This window comes from Lemur catta, chromosome 16 (genome assembly GCF_020740605.2).
Source record: "Lemur catta isolate mLemCat1 chromosome 16, mLemCat1.pri, whole genome shotgun sequence".
NCBI classification, from domain to species: domain Eukaryota; kingdom Metazoa; phylum Chordata; class Mammalia; order Primates; family Lemuridae; genus Lemur; species Lemur catta.
Window position 1 is genome coordinate 26840651 of NC_059143.1, and position 18596 is coordinate 26859246.

An 18596-nucleotide genomic window follows, 5' to 3' on the forward strand; every position below is an offset into this window, starting at 1 on the left:
AGCACACACCTTCCTTTGCTAAAGCCTCCGTGACCCACCTTCAATAGCTGTGTCCCCAAAGCACACCTTACTTTGCACAGAAGGAATTCTTACTGTGGTAGGACCCTCCTGGGTTAAAGCAGGGGTCGGGACACTGCAGCCTGCAAGCCAAATGCAGACTGCCACCTGTTTCTGTAAATAGAGTTCTACTGGGACACAGCCAAGTGTGTTCCTTTGTGCATCAGCCATGGCTGCTTTGCACAGCAGCAGAGTTGAGCCCGTGTGACAGAGACGGTAGGTCCCGCAGAGCCTAAAACATTTACTATACAAAGCTCCCCAGCCCCGACCCCTGGATTAAAGCACTATCCCTTTGTGCCTTTTAAAATCCTTACAGGCAGAGGTAATACTAAAACTTCAAAATGGTAAAGACAGAATAGAGTTTCCAGATTTGTTTTATAGTTGGAAGAGATTAGGAGGCATTTTACATTGGAGAATGTTTGCCTGTGTTTCCCTGGTCTGGGGTGATAATTCCATGTGATGCCTCCTGAGTTTCCTCACTGCTGGCAGGTTAAAGCCCGCACTATTCGTGCTGTTGTTTGAGGTCCCTGTCATCTGATTCTATCCTATCTCCCAAACTTGGCTTTGTCATGTCCCCACATTGTGGCTACTACCCTTCTGGGACATTCTGTGTGTCCCTGAGTCCCCCTGTTGCTCATGCTGCCCCTCAGCACAGGCTGCCCTCTCTGCCCATCCAGTCCCCAGTCACCTCCAGAAACCACCTCTTCCAAGCACTTTCTGGCTGCCAGTTGCTCTTTCTCTTCAGTGCACCTGGGAGACCCCAGGCTAGACCCTTTAAAGACGATAAACCTTAAAGAGAATCAGCTACTGGAAATCGGCTTTCTCCTCTTGGTGTTTGCTTAGCACACACTATGCATGCAGCTAGAAGAAAGCATGTAATTGTCCAAACTGGAATGCTTTGGAGTGTGAAAGGGGGTGTTTGTGGTAATTATGCTGGGACAAATAAGTAAAACAGAGCATGTCAGGTAAGCTGGTTTGTGGGTTACCTTACACATCGCAGAAACTCAGGAATGAATGAATGAGTGAATGGATGCAGCACCCACCAGGCATCTTCCAAGGCTGTAGTGAACGTGGAGACAGAAGCATGACTAGCATATTCTCAGCTGTATATCAAAGTAAAAGCTCTATTTAAGGGTAAACACCAAAGTCCGACACTGAGAAGAGAAGGAACTAGAATCAGTAATGCTGCACTCATATGAAGTAAGAAAACCAGTCAGTAATTCTATAAAAAACACCAAAGTGCCACTCCACTTGGGAATCCCACAGAAACCTTAGGGTTCTGGAGTATAGCTGAGACCCTCCTTGCGTGGCAGTTTGTGGCTCTTTGGTTCATAGGACACTGATGTGCATCCCCGGAGGTACAGGGGCTCAAGACTCTGGTCCAATGGTCCTGGGAGATGTTCCAGTAACAGAACATAAACAGGATGTGCCAATTTTAAAAGAAAGTAGACATTTTTTCCTGACCAGAAAGGACAAAGAGAAAAGAATGTCACTGGGTTTGTACAGTACGGGGTCATTTTCACTGGCTGATGAACGGATTAAAGAGGGAGATGTTCAGTTTCTACGTAGGTTCACACCTGTCTGAAAGGAGCCTTCGCTCTCACGTGGCATGTGGTAGGAAGTGGCAGGCCACCAGTCCTGCTACAGCTAGGAATAAAAGAAAGAAATGATAAAGCCTTCTATTAAAAGACTCTAGGGCACTGTGAAAGAAGAGAGGATTACACAGGCTAGAGTTCTAGGGGAGCTGAGCCTGTCTGGGAGCACTTGCCACGTGGACACAGGCTGAGGACCGGGCTTGCCTGGTGGGATGACTCTAGTGGTGAAGAGAAGCCAGCAGAACTTGCAGTAGCCGTGTGAGATAAGACCCTGGGGTCAAGAGCAGTCCCAGATGCAGATGATTTTCTCCATGAGACTTTTGCTACATGCAGCACGTGGGTGTTGGGGGTGGGGGGGTTGCAGCCAGATGGTGCTACTGGCCCAGAAAGGCTGACGGAAACCTACAGTCTTGAACAAAGTTGAGGAACAGACCAGACAAGATGTGAGCCTCAGGACATTTAGAAAGAGAGGTGGGCTGATCCTTAACTAAAATTGCCATCTGGCCTCACCCTGGCTGAGTCCCTCACCACAGCCACGGCCAGAGGAAAGGGAGACTAGACTCTCTGGAGCAGAATGACAGCGACTTCAGTCTTTACTTTCTTTTACACACAAAGTCCAGTGCGTGGTTAAAATTATGAGCTGAGGGCAGAACCTGAAAATATGACTGATGATTCAGAGGAAAAGTAGACAAAGAGCAGCAGACTCATAAGTGATCTAGATGGTGAAATGTACAGTCAAGGACATGAAATGATCATTATGAATGTTAAAAATCAAAACTAAAGGGAAACGTAGACAAATGGACAAAAAGGTGCATAATTTCAATAGAAAATCAGAATCTATAAAAAAAGAATCAAATAGCCATTCTGAAATGACAAAACAAATCTATCCAATGAGTTCCTTATTTCAAATATTTTAACAGCCATTGATGCCAGAAAAAGAGAGGATTAGTGATTGGGGTTAACAGAAAATGTACAGACCGAAGTGTGGTGAGAACAAAATGAGAGAGATACGTTGGACACAGTCAAATAATCTAAGATGTGCGATTGGAGTACCATAAAAAGAGGGATAATAAGCAATATTTGAAGATATAATGACTGAGAGTTTCCCAAAACGGATAGGTGTCAACCCACATATTTAAGAAACTTAGCAAATCCAAGCACAATAAGTAGAGAACATACCATAAGCAAACCAAAGAGAAAGATAAAATCTTTAAGACAGAAAAGATACATTACCTTCTAAGGAAAAACAGTAAGAATAATGACTCACTTTTCAACAGGAAGTATGGAAACTAGAAAAAAAAAATGGAATTACATCTTTAAACTGCCAAAGGAAAATGCTTCTAACCTAGAAGTCTATCCCTAGGGAAATTATCTTTCAGAAATGAAGGCAATATTTTTTTACATTAAAATAGTAGAGTATCTATGTTGATGTAAGTATTTTCCTTGTAGATTATTTCCTTATGTTAAGGAAGAGAAGAGAAAAAAAATAAATTACAGTGTTGTTTTTTCAAATTACAATTTCCATATTTTAAGAAATGAAGTAAAAGTGATTTTGTGCAATTATGGTCTTAGAATGCTTTTTCCCTCCACCACATCTCAAAACACTTGGGACACTTGGATGAGTCACATGGCCCCTTGGGTATGTCAAATGTGTGTGCAGCATTCTCCTGATGGCCGTGTGTGGATGCAGGGGTTCCAGAAAGAGGAGCATATATGTGACCAGGAAATGGAAATAAATGGCAATGAGGACAGTAATAAAGAGAAGAGGAGATAAAAAGTAGAACGAGGAGTGAGGTTGTGAAGGAATGAAGTCATTCCCAAACTGAGTTTGACAGTTTTGAACCTGTGGCAAGATGTTCCTTTTAAGCATTTTCTGCCACATTACATGGACAGCAGATCCCTAGGAATGTGTGAGATGGGAAAGTGTAGGTAAATCTCGGAGGGAAGCTTATATGATGCCTGCCTTTCTGGCCCACCGCTCTGAAACTGTATTAGGAGCAAATAGAATTGATTGAGCTTTGTATGTTTTCGGAAGATTAGTTTGACATTTCAAGATCTCAGACACAGAATTATAAATCAGTAGGTCAAAGGGAAAATAGGGAATTGCAGGGTAAAACACAATTGAATTGCACTATTGATTGCTGTGTTCTGAGGAGGGCCATTGTTCAGGGCACTGCAGAGTCCCAGTCTGAAAGCTGTGGTGTCGTGCAGCCTTTTACCTTCCACTGGAACACCTAGACCATCCTGAGAATGCAGAAAGATTCAGCAGCGATTTTGAAAATTCCTTTCTGAGAAAAGCCTACTTGGTAAGGGTTTATTATAATGCTGAAAAACTGGTCTTCTGATGAGAGCAAGTAGCTCAATTTCCCTTGGGCACAAACAGAGAAAGTACAATTTACTGTTCTTGCCTGCACCAGTACTGTAGGTATGCTCCCATTAAAAAAAAAATAAGCAAAACAAATTTTCAAAACTATATCAATAACAACAACAACAAAAAAACCCATGTAATTTGCAAACATCATTGTCCTATAGCCACAGGTCTCTCATACATGTGGGTGGTGGAGCACCTGGAGTCCCAGCACTCCTTTGGCAAAGTGTGAATTATTTATGTGTTGTATTCAGTTGTGTGAATTTTACTAGCAGGAAACTATGACTATATTATAGCATATTACGTATTTGCAGTGACATTTCAACCACACACACGTGTGTTTATGAAAATCTGTGTACTGAACTGTGATCCACTGTGATCCACTCTTCCCAACCACTGACATCCATATTTTTTTCTTTGTTCATTTACTACCAACCAGGTGGTTTGCAAGCAACAAAACTTTTTAAAAAAGTTAGTATGGGAGAAGAACTCAAAAATTTAAAATGTTTATTAACATTTTTTTCCTCTGAATTGGGAGAAGCTGGCTATCTCTCTGCGTAAGCTGGACCTTGTTCGGGCTGGAGTGCCTGTGTCCCATAGGCAGTGATTTTGAGAAGTGTCACCTATAGGCTTTTGAAGTTGTACGTTTATTACAAAATGAAGTGTAGGTAGTGGAAATTAACAAGTTTGAGCACATAGTACATCGTTCCTCTAGTGGAAACTTATTCACCATCTTATAGAAGAGATCTCACAAGGAAGTTGATCTGGCACAAAGGCATAGTTCTGGAAATATTAGCATTAATCTCTGACTGTTTAACATTACTCGGAACCCACATTTTTTTGGCACTTTCTTCTTGCTTGTCTATAGGAAGATACTTTAATGCCAGACTTGGACTGTCTTAACATGTAGTTATTTATAAACACATTTTTTTGGTCAGGGAGCAGATGAATGTACCAAAGAAAAATTTATGTCAATATCCCCCTTGCTAGTTCAAGAGGACAATCCTGTTACCATTTTTAAAGACTAGGGAATCCAAAGACAAGCTGTATGTTACAAAATCCATTGGTTTCTACTTAACTCAATGAGAAGTTAGGGTTAGTTGACATTCACTAGGCATGTCCATCCACCAATAGAGAGCTGACTCAGTAGAACCCTCGGTGGGTCTCTCTGCACTACTCGACGTGCACTGGTGGATCTCAGCGTTGGGTGCAGGGTGTGGCGTAGGTCAGCTGCCCTCTGGTGATCACGGGCGAGGAGGTGAAGACAGCACACCCAGGGGTAGAGAGTTAACTTATGAGAGACAAGAACACGGCTGTGTTATGGGGTGGTACACAATAAGCGCCCCAAGTATGGGTTTGTTCGGAGCCTGGAGGGTAGTGGTTACAGGTTACAGTGATGTCCCCCACAGTGGAGACAGGTTAGCGCTCTGGATCTGTCACTAACTCTGAGTCTCCCCCTCTGGCCTTTGCTGAGATCCTTTGCTGACAGAATTCAGCTGCTTGGAGCAGCAGTGCTGTGTGTTTTCTCCTGGGTTTGCATCTCTCTGAGTACGTTGCACTCCCGGTGGTTTGATTTTTCAGGCTCCACTGGTTCCTGGACGATGGCAACCGATGACTCACCTAACGTCACTGACGATGCAGCTGATGAGATCATGGACCGTATCGTCAAGTCGGCCACCCAAGTGCCCAGTCAGCGAGTGGTGCCGAGGGAGAGGAAGCGATCCCGGGCCAACCGGAAATCTCGTGAGTGCATTTAAGGAGGGGCAAGGGACTCACCCCTGCAGGGATCTGCCCCTCTGTCCTGTATGACCTGGGAAAGGTAGGGACTCAGAAGGCAGCTCTGGTGTCAGTGGCTGCCTGGAGTGCACTCATCAACAGAAGGTTGACTGTCAACATTGGTCATTGTGGAGGAGGGGAGCTGCAGCCACACCTGTCCAGGGTATCTTGAGTCACACTCTGTCCCTAGGAAGGTCTGAAAGGCCCTTAAAGGTCTCTGTTGTGTAGGGGTGGGCACAAGCGGGGACCATTGGCAAGTACTGGCCCAGGTGCTTTTCTGGAGGCCGTATTTCTGCCCTTCACCCCAGCATCGGGGTCGCTTGCTGAGCAGGAGACTGGTTCCCCCCGGGTTCACCACTGCCCACAGCATCTTGAAGGTGAAATCCAGGGCTGGCAGGTGATTTGATGGTCATTAGGATGCTTAAAATATTTAATATTAGCATAGGTTGGCCAAATAGAGGATTCATCTCAAAGTGTGAATGATTTTCCTTTTGATCTGAGCCTACAGCCTGCACCTGCCCACTGAACTCGGGGGTGTGGAGCTGCCTCTGTGGGTGGCGCTGAGCCGACTCTCAGGGGAACTGCTCTCCTAGAGAAACAGGATCCTGTGGGGCCTTTGACGTCTGCCTGCGTTAACTGTGGCCTTGGGTGTTTCAGAAGAGAGCTCAGTCCCCAAGCTTCAGCCTGCTGCCAGGTCACTCTAGACACAGCTTGTGTTTCCAGCGGCTTTGCCTCCAAGAAATAGGGGATGATGACAAGGAAAGGGAGCCTGGTGGCCATCCCCTGTTCTGTCTCCCAAAAGTGAAAGGAAGGTAGCTCCAGGTAGGCAGGGAGTTCAGCCAAACTCAAACTCAGAGGGCCCCCAACTTGTTCCACCGTTGAGGTCCACACAGGAGGTGATGGGTGTGGGCTGTGTAGGTTGGACGTACCAGTTCTGCTGGGCGCATGAACACGCTTGTTTCCAGGGTAAACATCACTGTAACAGATTCCTGCAGGCTTTGAGATCCTTCCCCTTTTATATGATCTGCTCTAGTTTCTGATGGGATTTTTTTCCCCAGAGGGAAAATAACACTGGGCGGGGCACAGGGAGGGGAGAATGTGGTTCCTATTCAGTCGGATGGGTGGCCTGTGAGAGTCCAAATTTCTGACAAGCTCCTAGATAAGACTGATGCTGCTGGCCCTTGGCACACACTTTGAGTGACAGGGCTCTTGAGCTGTGGTTCTCAGCCCTGGCTGGACATTAGAATGTGCTGCAGAGATTTTTAAGTTCCAGATATCTGGGCTGCACCCAGGCCAACTACTTCAGGGCCTCAGGGGTGAGGCCTTGAGGTCTGGGTCCCTGCCTCTGCCCCTGAGGGATTAGAAGGGGTTAGAGGCAGTAGGAGGTAGGCTCTCCCTCACTGTGGGCCCTGCCCCACTTCCCCCCATTTTTTAAATGGAAAACTGTCATTCAGGGACACTGGACTTTTATATCCTCAGGAATATGTTTCTGGGTTCCAACATCAGTATCTAATGCCTTTATGTTTATTTCTTCTGATATTTTGCATTTTCTCTGTCCTACTGTGAATTCTTTGCCTGTCCCCTGGTGCGCCTGTGAAAGAACTTGGCTAGGGACTTGCTCCTCAAAGTTGGACCTCAGACGACATTTGTGTGTCCTGGAGGTTTGTTAGAAATGCAGATTCATGGGCCCCGTCGCAGGGCGAGACCCCCCAGTGATTCACCCTCACAATAAGGTGGTCGGCCCTGGGGCACGAGACCAGGAGTGGAATTGCCAGGTCTCTCGGTGACAGACTCTTCTCCAAAGGGGCAAGGCTGGTCTATCCTCACACCGTGTGTCGAATCTCAGCTGCTCCAGGCCGAGGTAGCCCTTCCATTTGTGCCTGTCTGAGTGGTGTGGAAGAGTATTTCCTTGTGGTTTGTGTTTGTTTTTTGAAGACAGAGTGTCACTCTTTTGCCCTGGCTTGAGTGCTGTGGTGTCAACCTAGCTCACAGCAACCTCAAACTCCTGGGCTCAAGCAATCTTTCTGCCTCAGCTTCCTGAGTAGCTGGGACTACAGGCATGCACCACCATGCCTGGCTAATTTTTTCTATATATTTTCAGTTGTCCAGCTAATTTCTTTCTATTTTTAGTAGAGATGGGGTCTCACTCTTGCTCAGGCTGGTCTTGAACTCCTGAGCTCAAATGATCCTCCTACCTCGGCCTCCCAGAGTGCTAGGATTACAGGCATGAGCCACCGCGCCTGCCCCATTCCTCGTGGTTTGAATTGACATTTCCCTCCACTCTGGGTCGGTGGAGCCTACTACCATTTGCCTCTCTTCTTCTGTGTATGATTTGTCCATATCATTTAATGATAAGAAATATTCTTTCTAAATAGATTTTAAATGAAACTTCTGAATGGCTTTTTGAGATCTTAGGTAGATTATCTTCAGTAGTTCCCTTTTATTGGCCTCCTGTTAGTTACTTCAATAAACTGGTAATCAAATGGCGGAAACCTCACACCAGTTAACTCCTGGGCTTCCTGCCGTGGGCAGCGTCAGCGCTAGAGTCACCGTCGTGGGGAGAATCTAGGAAGAGCCCACAGGGACGTGGGCCAAGGGGGAGGCCGCTGGCCAGGGATGCCCTGACAGAAGGTGGGAAAGGCTGGGCCAGGAACCTCAGAAAAGGAGACTACGTGGGACATTGGCCTGGCCAGTCCCTGGGGCCCAGGCTACGTGCTCCTGCTGCAGGTTACGTGTCTGCATTGGCCGTACCCTCTGGTCTGGAGAGGACCAGATTCCTAGAGAGACACATAATGTCCCTGGGAACAACAACCCGGTTGTAATTAATTTTCCTCTTCAGTCTGGCCGGAGAGATATTTTGCCTGTTTTTGTGGTTGACATAAGATAATTTCCTGTGGTATCATTTCCATTTCAATTTTATGCAAAACAGCTGTATATTCTTTTTATTTAGCCAACCACATTTTTCCCCGTGACACAGTTACTATAACCAGTACATCACAATGTGTATGTGTTTTTCTGTAACGGGTTTAATTTATTAGTAACGGCACTATCAACAGAAATTTAAGAAGGGGGAAGTTAGACTTTGATTTCTATTATAAAGGGATGACAAACTGCAGCTTTCCACAAGAGATTAAAGGAATAAGAAAAAGCAATTTGCAAAATCAATGTGAGGTGTAGCGGCTTGGGCCTCACCCTGTGACAACGCTGTATTTGATTTGGCTGTTTAGTGGTGGCACTGAGGCCAGTGGATAATGAATAACCAACATATTTGGGCCATAACTCATCTGGCTAAAGACAATAATTGTCCAACTATTGCAGGAAACTAAACAGTCCATCCCATAACCTTGAGATTTACGGCCTGCAAGCCAAGGCACTTGAGGATCCTAAGAGATAATTAAATGTCTGCTTTCCTGTATGATGCTGGTGACTGGGCCAGTGCGTGCCCAGTGTCCTGCTAGAGACTGGACTATGCGGCCAGTTGTGACATGCCAAGGGCATCTGAGTGGACTGATGGGTTCCCATCGTTCGGGTTTGCTGCTTTTCCAGCTGGTGCCAATCAGGGGTTCATCACGTAAAATGTTTCAAATGGTCCAAGTGATTTCTAGCCTGTGCATTGGTTGACCCAGCTCACAGCTCTCCAGTGGGCACCTAATGATTCTTAGAGCTCATTAAAGATGGGCTGACCTTCCTATAAAGATAGCTGGGGGTGCCACCCACAGATACAGGACCCAGGACAGAAGGGTAAATAGAACAAGCCCGAGGGAGAACCGAAGGTCTCTTCCCTGAACCCAGTGGAGAGTCGCTGCATCCTAGGGGCGTCCCTCGCTCCAGAGTAGGGCCGGGGCAGAGCCAGGACACTGACATGATAAAAAGTCAGAAAGTCAGGGCTTAGGTGGAAGCCTCCAAGTTAGAGAATGGATGTGGGAAGAGTTTTGAAGTGTTTTGCTGCATCGAGCGGTTCTCTGGTTGTCTCATTTTCAGACAAATCACCCTCCAGAGGAAACTGGCACATTGAAAGAGGAGGCTGGGTTTTTTGTCCTCTGCCACATCTTTTTGAGTGCCAAGCACCCATTTGGCCCAGAATAGAGGTTCAAAAGGAAGGAGGATTAGTAAAAAGAGGAATCCAAGAATCTGCCCTTCCTGCCTCCAATAGCTGCTCTGAGGGTGAGGCAGAGGGTTCCCCGGATGGTGCTCAGGGCAGCGCCAAGCACCTTGCCAGCTGATGTTGCAGGATTTCATTGTCTTTGCTGCCAAGTCAAAGGGAATCTATTTCCATGCTCAGGAATGAGCACATCCAGGGTGGTAGTGGGGTTAAGTGAGGCACCTCTGACGGGTTCCCACTCCCTCCCTCCCTCCCAGGTTCTGTCCTACTGCTGGTAGAAGCTTGCAGCTGCCTGCAGGTGCTTAGGGGCTGCCTTGCACGCCCTTCCCAATTGTCACTCTGCTCCCATCACCACCTCCCCTGCCCCACTGTCTACCCTGCCCTGCCTGCTGCAATAAGTGAACCGGGCCCGTCTCCAGCTCTCTTTCTACGCCCAGGATGCTGGCGCCTGTGCACGTGAAGGCAGCATCGTCAGCAAGGCACTTGGTAGTGTTGTGGTGACACCCCAGACAGAGAATTGATGAGCTAGACTTAATCTGCAAAGCGGGAAGGCAGTTTTGTCCTACCTAGAACTTAAAATATTGCTAAAAACTCTTGAGTCTGTGGCTTCCTGAGCCACCCTTCCGTCTTATCTGTAAACTTCCCCGAGTTTAGGGAGGCTCTCCCAGCAGGCAATGGAGAGAACTTCTGCTTCATTCCCGGCCAAACTCCATGCTCTCCCTTCGCTCACCCATGATGTAACTCATAGGAGGAAGTCAGCTTTTGCGTTTCAGCTGCTTTCTGTTCAGTTCCTACCTGGGAACCGGAGAGTTGTTTAAGGAGCTCTGGATGCTAATGTAGCCTCAGTGACAGGACGAAAAATGTTGTAGGGCCTCTGCAAAGCCAAGGACAGCACAGCCAGAGCAGTGCTGATAGGAAGTGCCCAACGCCACGGGAATGCCTGAGAGCCGTCTCTGTGAGTGCACTTCATTTTGTGTTAGGCGGAACTTAGAGACTTCAACCTTATCACCACAAAAGTTGTCACCTTCTGAGGGCCCTGCCTTTCCCTGTGTCTCAGAGGGCAGTGATTTAAGACACTGGCTGGCCATCTGATCCCCTGGGGAAGGTTACTACGCAGTGTGTGGGCCTCTCCAAAGACTCTTGTTCAGTGTGTCTGGGGTAAGTCCCAGAAGTTGAGTTTAAGTCAACCAGGTTGGGGAACCTCTTCTTTTTTTTATCATCCCAGGTTTTTATTGTTTTAATATTTTATTTTGAGAGAATTTTAGACCTACAGAAAAGTTACAAAAAATAGTGCAGAGAGTTGCCTTGTATCCTTCCCCCAGCTTCCCCTAACATTACCACCTTGCGTCACCATGGGGCCATTGATCAAAACTAAGAAATTATTAATAACATTAGTACAGTACCATTAACTAAACTGTAGGCTTTATTCAGATTTCACCAGTGTTTCCACTACGGTCCTCTCTTGGCTCCATGATCCTACCCAGGACACCACATTGCATTTAGCCATGATGTCTCCTTAGTCTCCTCTCATCTGTGGGGTTCATTTCATGACCTTGGCACTTTGGAAAAGTAGAGAGGACAAATGGGCAGTGTGGGGACAGCAGCAGGGCCAGTGACGACCTAACCAAGACACGGACATTTAAGGCATCTTGAAGTTCTGACATTAGTTTAATCCTAGACACACTGCTCCTGTTCTACCTGGAAGGAAACAGAAAATCTTCAGAATCTTAGGGATTTAAAAAAAATCAAAAAACATATTTTCAAAATCATGTTTGATATTATGTGCAAAAAAAGGACAAAACATCTAGCAGTGATCCAAAGGTGAAAGAGCACAAATGGACTTCTGGGACGCGGAAGTAAAGCTTGGTCAATTTCCCACTGATGAGAAAGATTGTCAGAAAATGTCCTGCCAGCCTGTAATACCAGAACTTTGGGAGACCTAGTTGAGAGGGTCACTTAAGGCCAGGAGTTCAAGACGAGCCTGAGCAACACGGTGAGACTCCTTCTCTAAAAAAAAAAAAAAATTTTTTTTTAATTAGCTGGGCATGGTGGCATGCACCTATAGTCCTTGCTACTCAGGAAGCTGAGGCAGGAGGATTGCTTGAGCCCGGGAGCTTGAGGCTGCAGTAAGCCATGGTTGCACCACTGCACTCTAGCCTGGGCGACAGAGCAAGACCTTGTCTCTTAAAAGAAAAAAAAATTCCCTGCCAGGTAGCAGGAGGATGTGACTGTTTCCAGCATGGGCTGTGATCCAACATCCTGGCTGAAAACCTTCCCTACCACTTACTGTGTGCCCTTGCACCAGTGACTTGACCTCTCTGTGCTGCACTTTGCTTACAACAGAGTTTGTTGTTATCTCCCCGATAGAGCTTCCATAAAGATTAAAGGAAACAATCTATGGAGACACTCAGTAAATGGCAGCTGCCATTGCCATTGTTCTCAGATTCAGCAAAGAGCACTTTATAGGATTAAGACACTTTTTCATTTCCAGTAAGAAAAAAAAGAAAACTTGTGGTTTTTCCTTGAGTCCCTGGATACTCCTGTGCTGCATGTTGACCGCAGAGGTGCCGTGGGTCAGATCCCCCTGCTGTCACTTCAGCATCCTGGGAGCTGTCACCAGTGCCTGGACACAGAGCGGCTGCTGGTGCCATCAGATTGACTCTCGCTGTCCATGGCGGAGCTGTGAGGCAGGTGGGGACAAAAGGTTTCCAGTCTGTTTTCCGCTAAGCAGCTTCAGGGAGGGAAGGCCGTCACGTGTGAAAGGCTGGAGAGCAGCTTCCATTCAGCCAGAGCGCTCAAGCGGGATGTAGGAACAGGGAGTGGAGAGGGCAGGTGTGATCTTACCGGACCGTGAGCCCCCACCTCACCCCATTTGGACTCGAGAACTCCCTCCATTTGGTGGGAGAGTTGTTTCTACCGTACAAGTTGACTGTGCAATTCTATATCCTACCAGCCCCTGTTTGCTGGTCTGCCCGTTCTCCTAGCCCAGCCCTTTTTTGTTTTCTGGAAACCCTCTGAGTGGGAGCCAGCTCCCTGTCCGGACCTGGTATGCTGCCCTGAGCGTTTCTCCTCACACTGTGTCCCTGCCCCCGTGACCCAGAGGCTCTAATCACAACACTTGGCTCAGGGTCGATGTTCAGGTGACATCTGCTAAATGACAAATGAACTGGTGAGCAGATAGATGGATGAAGGGACACCCAAAGGGGCCCTTTCTGTGCGTGACTTGAATCAGGGTGGGAAACTGATTTCAGGTGATTGCTTTCATTTCACAGGTTCTTTCAAGTGATAAAGTGAATTGAGGGTTCAGATTCTCAAGGTCTTTTCATTACGCTAAGGGGTTAATACATTTCTAAGTGAATGTATCTGAATTGTTATGAAGGTCCACAGAAAGTAGGATCCCATAAATGGCGGAGATTTTTCTATGAATACTCAAATTTTCAGGGACTTGTGAGCCAAGCAAAGGGAACTAAGCCTACACTGGCTTTTCCCCACATCAGGGACACATGTGCCTGGGGTGGAGGGGTGAGGAAGGGCTGGGTGAGGTTCCCAAGTGGCTTGGAGCATCAAAACTGAGTACGCCCCTGAAGGGAGAGGGCACAGCCTCTTTGCTGTCAGGCAGCGAGGCTGATGTGGTACAGTTTAGCTTTGTTCTGTTCTCTGACCCTGTCCCAGATAGGCTGGCCCAATGCCCATAGCCATTAGGAGGTTATTATATGTGCTATAAAGTGTTAGGGTCCTTATTATTTATATGAACTGAACACGACAATTACAGGACTAAGGCAAATGTGTGAATAAAAGTGTTAAGGAAGCATCTTTAAGTACCTTCTTGGGTAAAATGCCCACCAATCTGTGAGGTCTTCTATAGTTACTCAGCCAAGAAATATACCTAAATGCACAAAGATTGTGGTTCACAGACTCATGTCCATGCTTTCTTCTGCAGCTAATGGAATTTAAGATGCTCAGCTAGTGCAGCATGGGCTTCTTTAGGCAGTATTTTGTAAATGCTTAAGAGGTCTCAGCAAGGGGTCTTTCTTGCTCAAGAGAGAGATTTTATCTTATTTTCTGCTATTACAATTGTTATCTTTCTTTAACAAACATTTTAAGATGTGTTTAAAGAACATAAAAGGTTATTATAAACTAGTGTTTTTACTGCTGCCCCATAGAATGAATTCCATGACTCAGTTAAATGTCATCTGCCTCCAGCTGAGACTCTGGAGCCAAACATTTTGTCTAGTCAAGTTAGACACTTGGTCTGGAGTCCAAAGGGTCGGGGGAGGGTGAGCTAGTGCAAGAGCAGCTGTGTATGGATGGCTCTGGGGCCCAAAGCTAGGCTTGGAAGTGCAGTAGTGTGGGGTGGTATGATTTGAGGGTACCCATCACCACACAACCTTGTGTCTTTTGAAAAATCCATCCTTAATGTCTGTGAGTTTTCCTTAAGAGTTTTGATTCCTTGAGTTAAATCCTGAGTACATGGTAGGTTCTCCATAAATTATTTGTTGATTGATTTGTTGATGGAGTAGATGTTGGCCCCTGTTCAAAGTGCTGATTCCTAGGAGAGAAGGAACCATTTATTAGTAGATATTAGCTTCCATTCTTTCTACCGTGGGCATGGGTCTTTCAGCTCTTTTGTCTTCAGGCTAAGTGAGCTTTTGTTCAGGGAATGGTGGGGAGGCATAGACTACGGGGTGTTGCCTGCAGACCCATGAGGTGTGGGGCCCTGGCCTGCGGGGAAGAGATGAAGGGGGAGGTGGGTCTGGCAAAGGAAACAAGAAGACACTAAGGTGAGCTTTACCTTGTTCAGACTTTGATCAACAGCCTGCCCTGATCGTCCAAGGGACTCTGGCTGATTTGGGATTTAGGCAAGATCCATAACATGCCTCTTCTAAAAAATAGAATAAATACCCCCAAACTCTGTATGACCTTTAAAGAAATACACAGTAGACCAAATATAATTTGTAAATTAAGGAAAATGTAATTAGTCAACCTTTCGAATGAAAAGATTTGTCTTGGGAAGGGCAGCTGCCTCCTCATTCACCCTTAGCCAGCCTTTATTTTGACGTTGAAATTGATCAATGGGCAAAACCATGATGTCAAGCTAAACACCAGCCAATTCTAAATCAGTTAAATAATGAGCATCCCACCAATTGTCAGTCGTAACCCCCAATGAAGGTGGTCATTGGCCTTTCTTGAGCCTTGCGTGTTTCATACAAAACACCCGACACATTCACCCAGAAGTTGTTTGGCAGTTTGCTCCTTGGCATGCATTCTGCAGGGAGTCACTGGTTATTTTCGTCATTGCCTCTGGAGGCCCTTTGATTATGCACTAGTTATTATCTTACCCAATTTGTATCACTGCAACTCACATTTTCCAGTGCTCTGGAATTTCTTTTCCAGCTCTGATATGCTCCTTATGTTAGGCAGATGCTGAGGTCTCAGCATGCCATCTGTACTTCTGCGGTTTGCACCCATTTCTTGGAAACCTAGTGAGGGTGAGCCTCTCCTCCCTTCTCCCCTCTTTACACGTCCCCCCAACTCCTCTCAGCTCTCCAGCTCAGTGCCCATGATATCTTCAGGTCAGCCTATTGTAGCCCCAAGATTTTTGCACCCTAGCAGGCAGACAGCCAGGTGACATCAGCAGGAGCAGAGTGGTGCAGAGTGTGGGCCCTCTGGCTTTCCTAGGAGTCCTTGGGGAGAGGCAGGAACTGGTGCACCGACTGCCGTAAGCCTCACTGCTAATATCTCCTTCTCTTCTCCTCCCTCTGGCTGTGATCTGCGGGTGCTGCTGCAGTGCGGAGGACCCTGAAGAGCGGCCTGACTCCAGAAGAAGCCAGAGCCCTGGGCTTGGTTGGCACATCGGAGTTGCAGCTCTGACACTCGTGGGGCACCCCAAGAAGTGTGCTGAGCAGAGGACAAGCTCTTGTCGGACAGAACTCCTCCCGCGGGAGGGAGGGAGACCTGACCCAAACATCCGATGGTTCAGAAAGGCAGTGCTCGGTTGTAGGTGTCGCCACATGGCTTGTGGTGCCTGCCACGCATTGACTTGGATCCCCAGGAGTGTCATGCACACATAATTCCTCCATCGTGTCAGCTGTTTCTCTTGATTCCTTGACACCTGGTTTATTTGTTCCAAAGTGTGACACCTTTTCTGGGCAAGGAACAGCCCCTTCGAGGAGCAAATCACTTCTGTCACAGTTATTATGGTAATATGAGGCAATTTGATTAGATTCACAGACTGGGTCTCCACAACACCAGAATATCTGGATGTAAACTCCAAACTTGTACACAAAAGAAAGCACAGATTGTTTACCAGTTGTGGATTTTAGATGTACTAAATGTTTATACAAATACGTAAATGTACACCGTGTTTCAAATACTAAATAAATAGAGTTTAATGCCATGATGAGAAACTTATTCCCCAGGATATAGGGCCTTAGCTTCACAGGCTTGCCTTCTCTGGAATAGAAACCTCTCCTCCATTTCATCAGAAACACCCTTGCATGGAAAGGCCTTCAGGCCCTTTGGGTTTTATTTTGTTAATAGAGCGAGTATCATCAGCAATGTGCTCTTTGAAACTCCTGATTTAGTTGGGTATAAGTCTTTGTTGCAGGACATGTTGGCCATGGCTAACCTAATATAGATCACCTTACCCATGTGGTTGGTTTTGCTCTGTTGTGATGCTGAAGCAAAAATTAGAATAGCATTTTACAAATCTGAATTATTCTGCAGCTCACTTGCCTCTTAAGTAAAAATGAGTTTTCTCAAAAACTTTGCTAAGTCACCAAAACAAAATGGAAATTCAAAGCTTTGTCTCCAGAGAACCTTAGGTTGCACACTTAGTACAGTCATGCATCACTCAACAGTGGGGATACGTTCTGAGAAATGCACTGTTAGGTGATTGCACTGTTAGGTGATTTCACTGTTGTGCAAACCTCACAGAGTGTATTTACACAAACCCAGATGGCATAGCCTACTGCTCCTAGGCTACGAACCCGTACGGCATGTTACTCTACTGAATACTCAATGTAATCGTAACACAATGGTTAAGTATTAATATTTGTGTATCTAAACATAGAAAAGGTACAGTCAAAATACAGGGTAAAAGATGAAAATGGTACACCTATATAGGGCACTGGAAGTTGCTCTGAGTGAGTCAGCGACAGTGGTGAATGAATATGAAGGCCTAGGACATTAAGGTGCACTTTTATACAAATGACAACACAGTAGTTTTTTTTACACCAGCATCACCATAACCACATGAGTAATATGGTGCACTGAAATGTTATGTCAGCTACAATGTCACTAGGCAATAGGAATTTTTCAGCTCCATTATAATCTATGGGACACTGTTTATGCAGTCCGTCATTGACCGAAATGTCATTACGCAGCACGTGACGGTACTTGGTTGGTTGTCCAGTGCAGGTCAAGAGTTAAGATCAGAGGGGGAGCTGCTGTGGGCACTGCTGAGGAGGCCCAGGTAGTGCCCAAGCCTTCCCCAGAAGCCCCTCAGGTCACGTGGTTCCCCATGAAGAACCTCTGTCTCCAAAAACAGGAAAAGGTAAATAACTGCGGTAGGTATTGGGGACAGGGAGGAGTTGAATGATCATCACATCACTAGTTCCATCTTTGCCTCGTTTTCAAAACCTCTGTGACTCTGCTTTCCTAAATCTGGGCATACAAGATTTATAGACAGTATGCAGTAGTATTGCCTAAAAAGCTAAAGGTAAATATATCCACTGCATAGGCCTCTGGGACTGTGTCCCCACCTCTGTTCCATCCTTACTGATTGAGAGGCAGGGAGCTCTTTCAAGCAGGCATTTGTCAAATACATGATGGATGTGAACACCCCAGGAGAGCCTGGAACTGTAAGTATTAGGTCTCTATAGAACAGACAATTGAGTTTATATAACCACGTTATTGAAAAGGAGATACAGGGTATTACTATGCATTTTCTTTATGGTTCCAAATAGCATGTGTGGTATTTCTGCTTATGGTTTAATAGTTTGTGAGAGCATTTGGCTGTTGCCTTGGCCCTGAAGACAGACACGGGATGATAGCTGCATCACACGGGATAGTGATTTACAAACAAAAGGAAGCTGCATTTTGTCACACTGTTTAATGAACAAATACACTGACACCCTCTTGGGGGGTCCTTGGTATTCTGCTGAGTTGTTGCTTTAGAATAAAAGGTCACGTTCAGAAGGAAGTGGCTGAATAAGTGTAATGTTAATTTCATTTTAGGGATCAAAAAGCAACTCAGGTAACAGTATCCTGAATAGTCCCACTGTAGTATGGGAATAAGACAGGGCAGTGGTTTGAGCCTGGTCTGCTTATTGGACTCACCTGTGCTTTAAGAACTACAATCTCAGTGTCACCACCAGAGATGGTGAGTTAATTGGTCTGGAGTGAGGCCTGGAATGTTTAAAAGATCTTCTCATCTCCATCTTCCTAATTCTAATATGAAGACAAGTTTGGAAACTACTAAGCTACAGGTAAATTTCCCCACCCCCCTTTTTTTCCCCCTGGGGTAGGTTGGAGTTAGAGACTAAAGATGGTGTTTTTGAGAACTTAGCAAAACCAAATATAATTCCCTAAGACAGAACTAGTTTTTAATCACTATCAAGTAACCGAGAAGCTAGGACGTGTTGGAGCAAAGCGTTCTTCATGCTGTGTACCCAGAAAACCAAGCCTCGACCTTGCC

At 46.0% G+C, this 18596-nt stretch overlaps 1 protein-coding gene across 13 annotated transcripts in view; it reads left to right on the forward strand.

Annotated features, from left to right (window-relative positions):
* FHOD3 (formin homology 2 domain containing 3) overlaps positions 1-16295 on the forward strand; it is a 423570-nt gene extending 407275 nt beyond the window's left edge. For all 13 annotated transcript variants that reach the window (XM_045527658.1, XM_045527665.1, XM_045527667.1 and 10 more), the window contains 2 exons: positions 5602-5763; positions 15687-16295. In XM_045527658.1, the coding sequence (XP_045383614.1) occupies positions 5602-5763; positions 15687-15769 (245 nt within the window). In that variant the 3' untranslated portion in view covers positions 15770-16295. The remainder of the gene's footprint in view (positions 1-5601; positions 5764-15686) is intronic.
* Positions 16296-18596: the final 2301 nt, after the last annotated feature.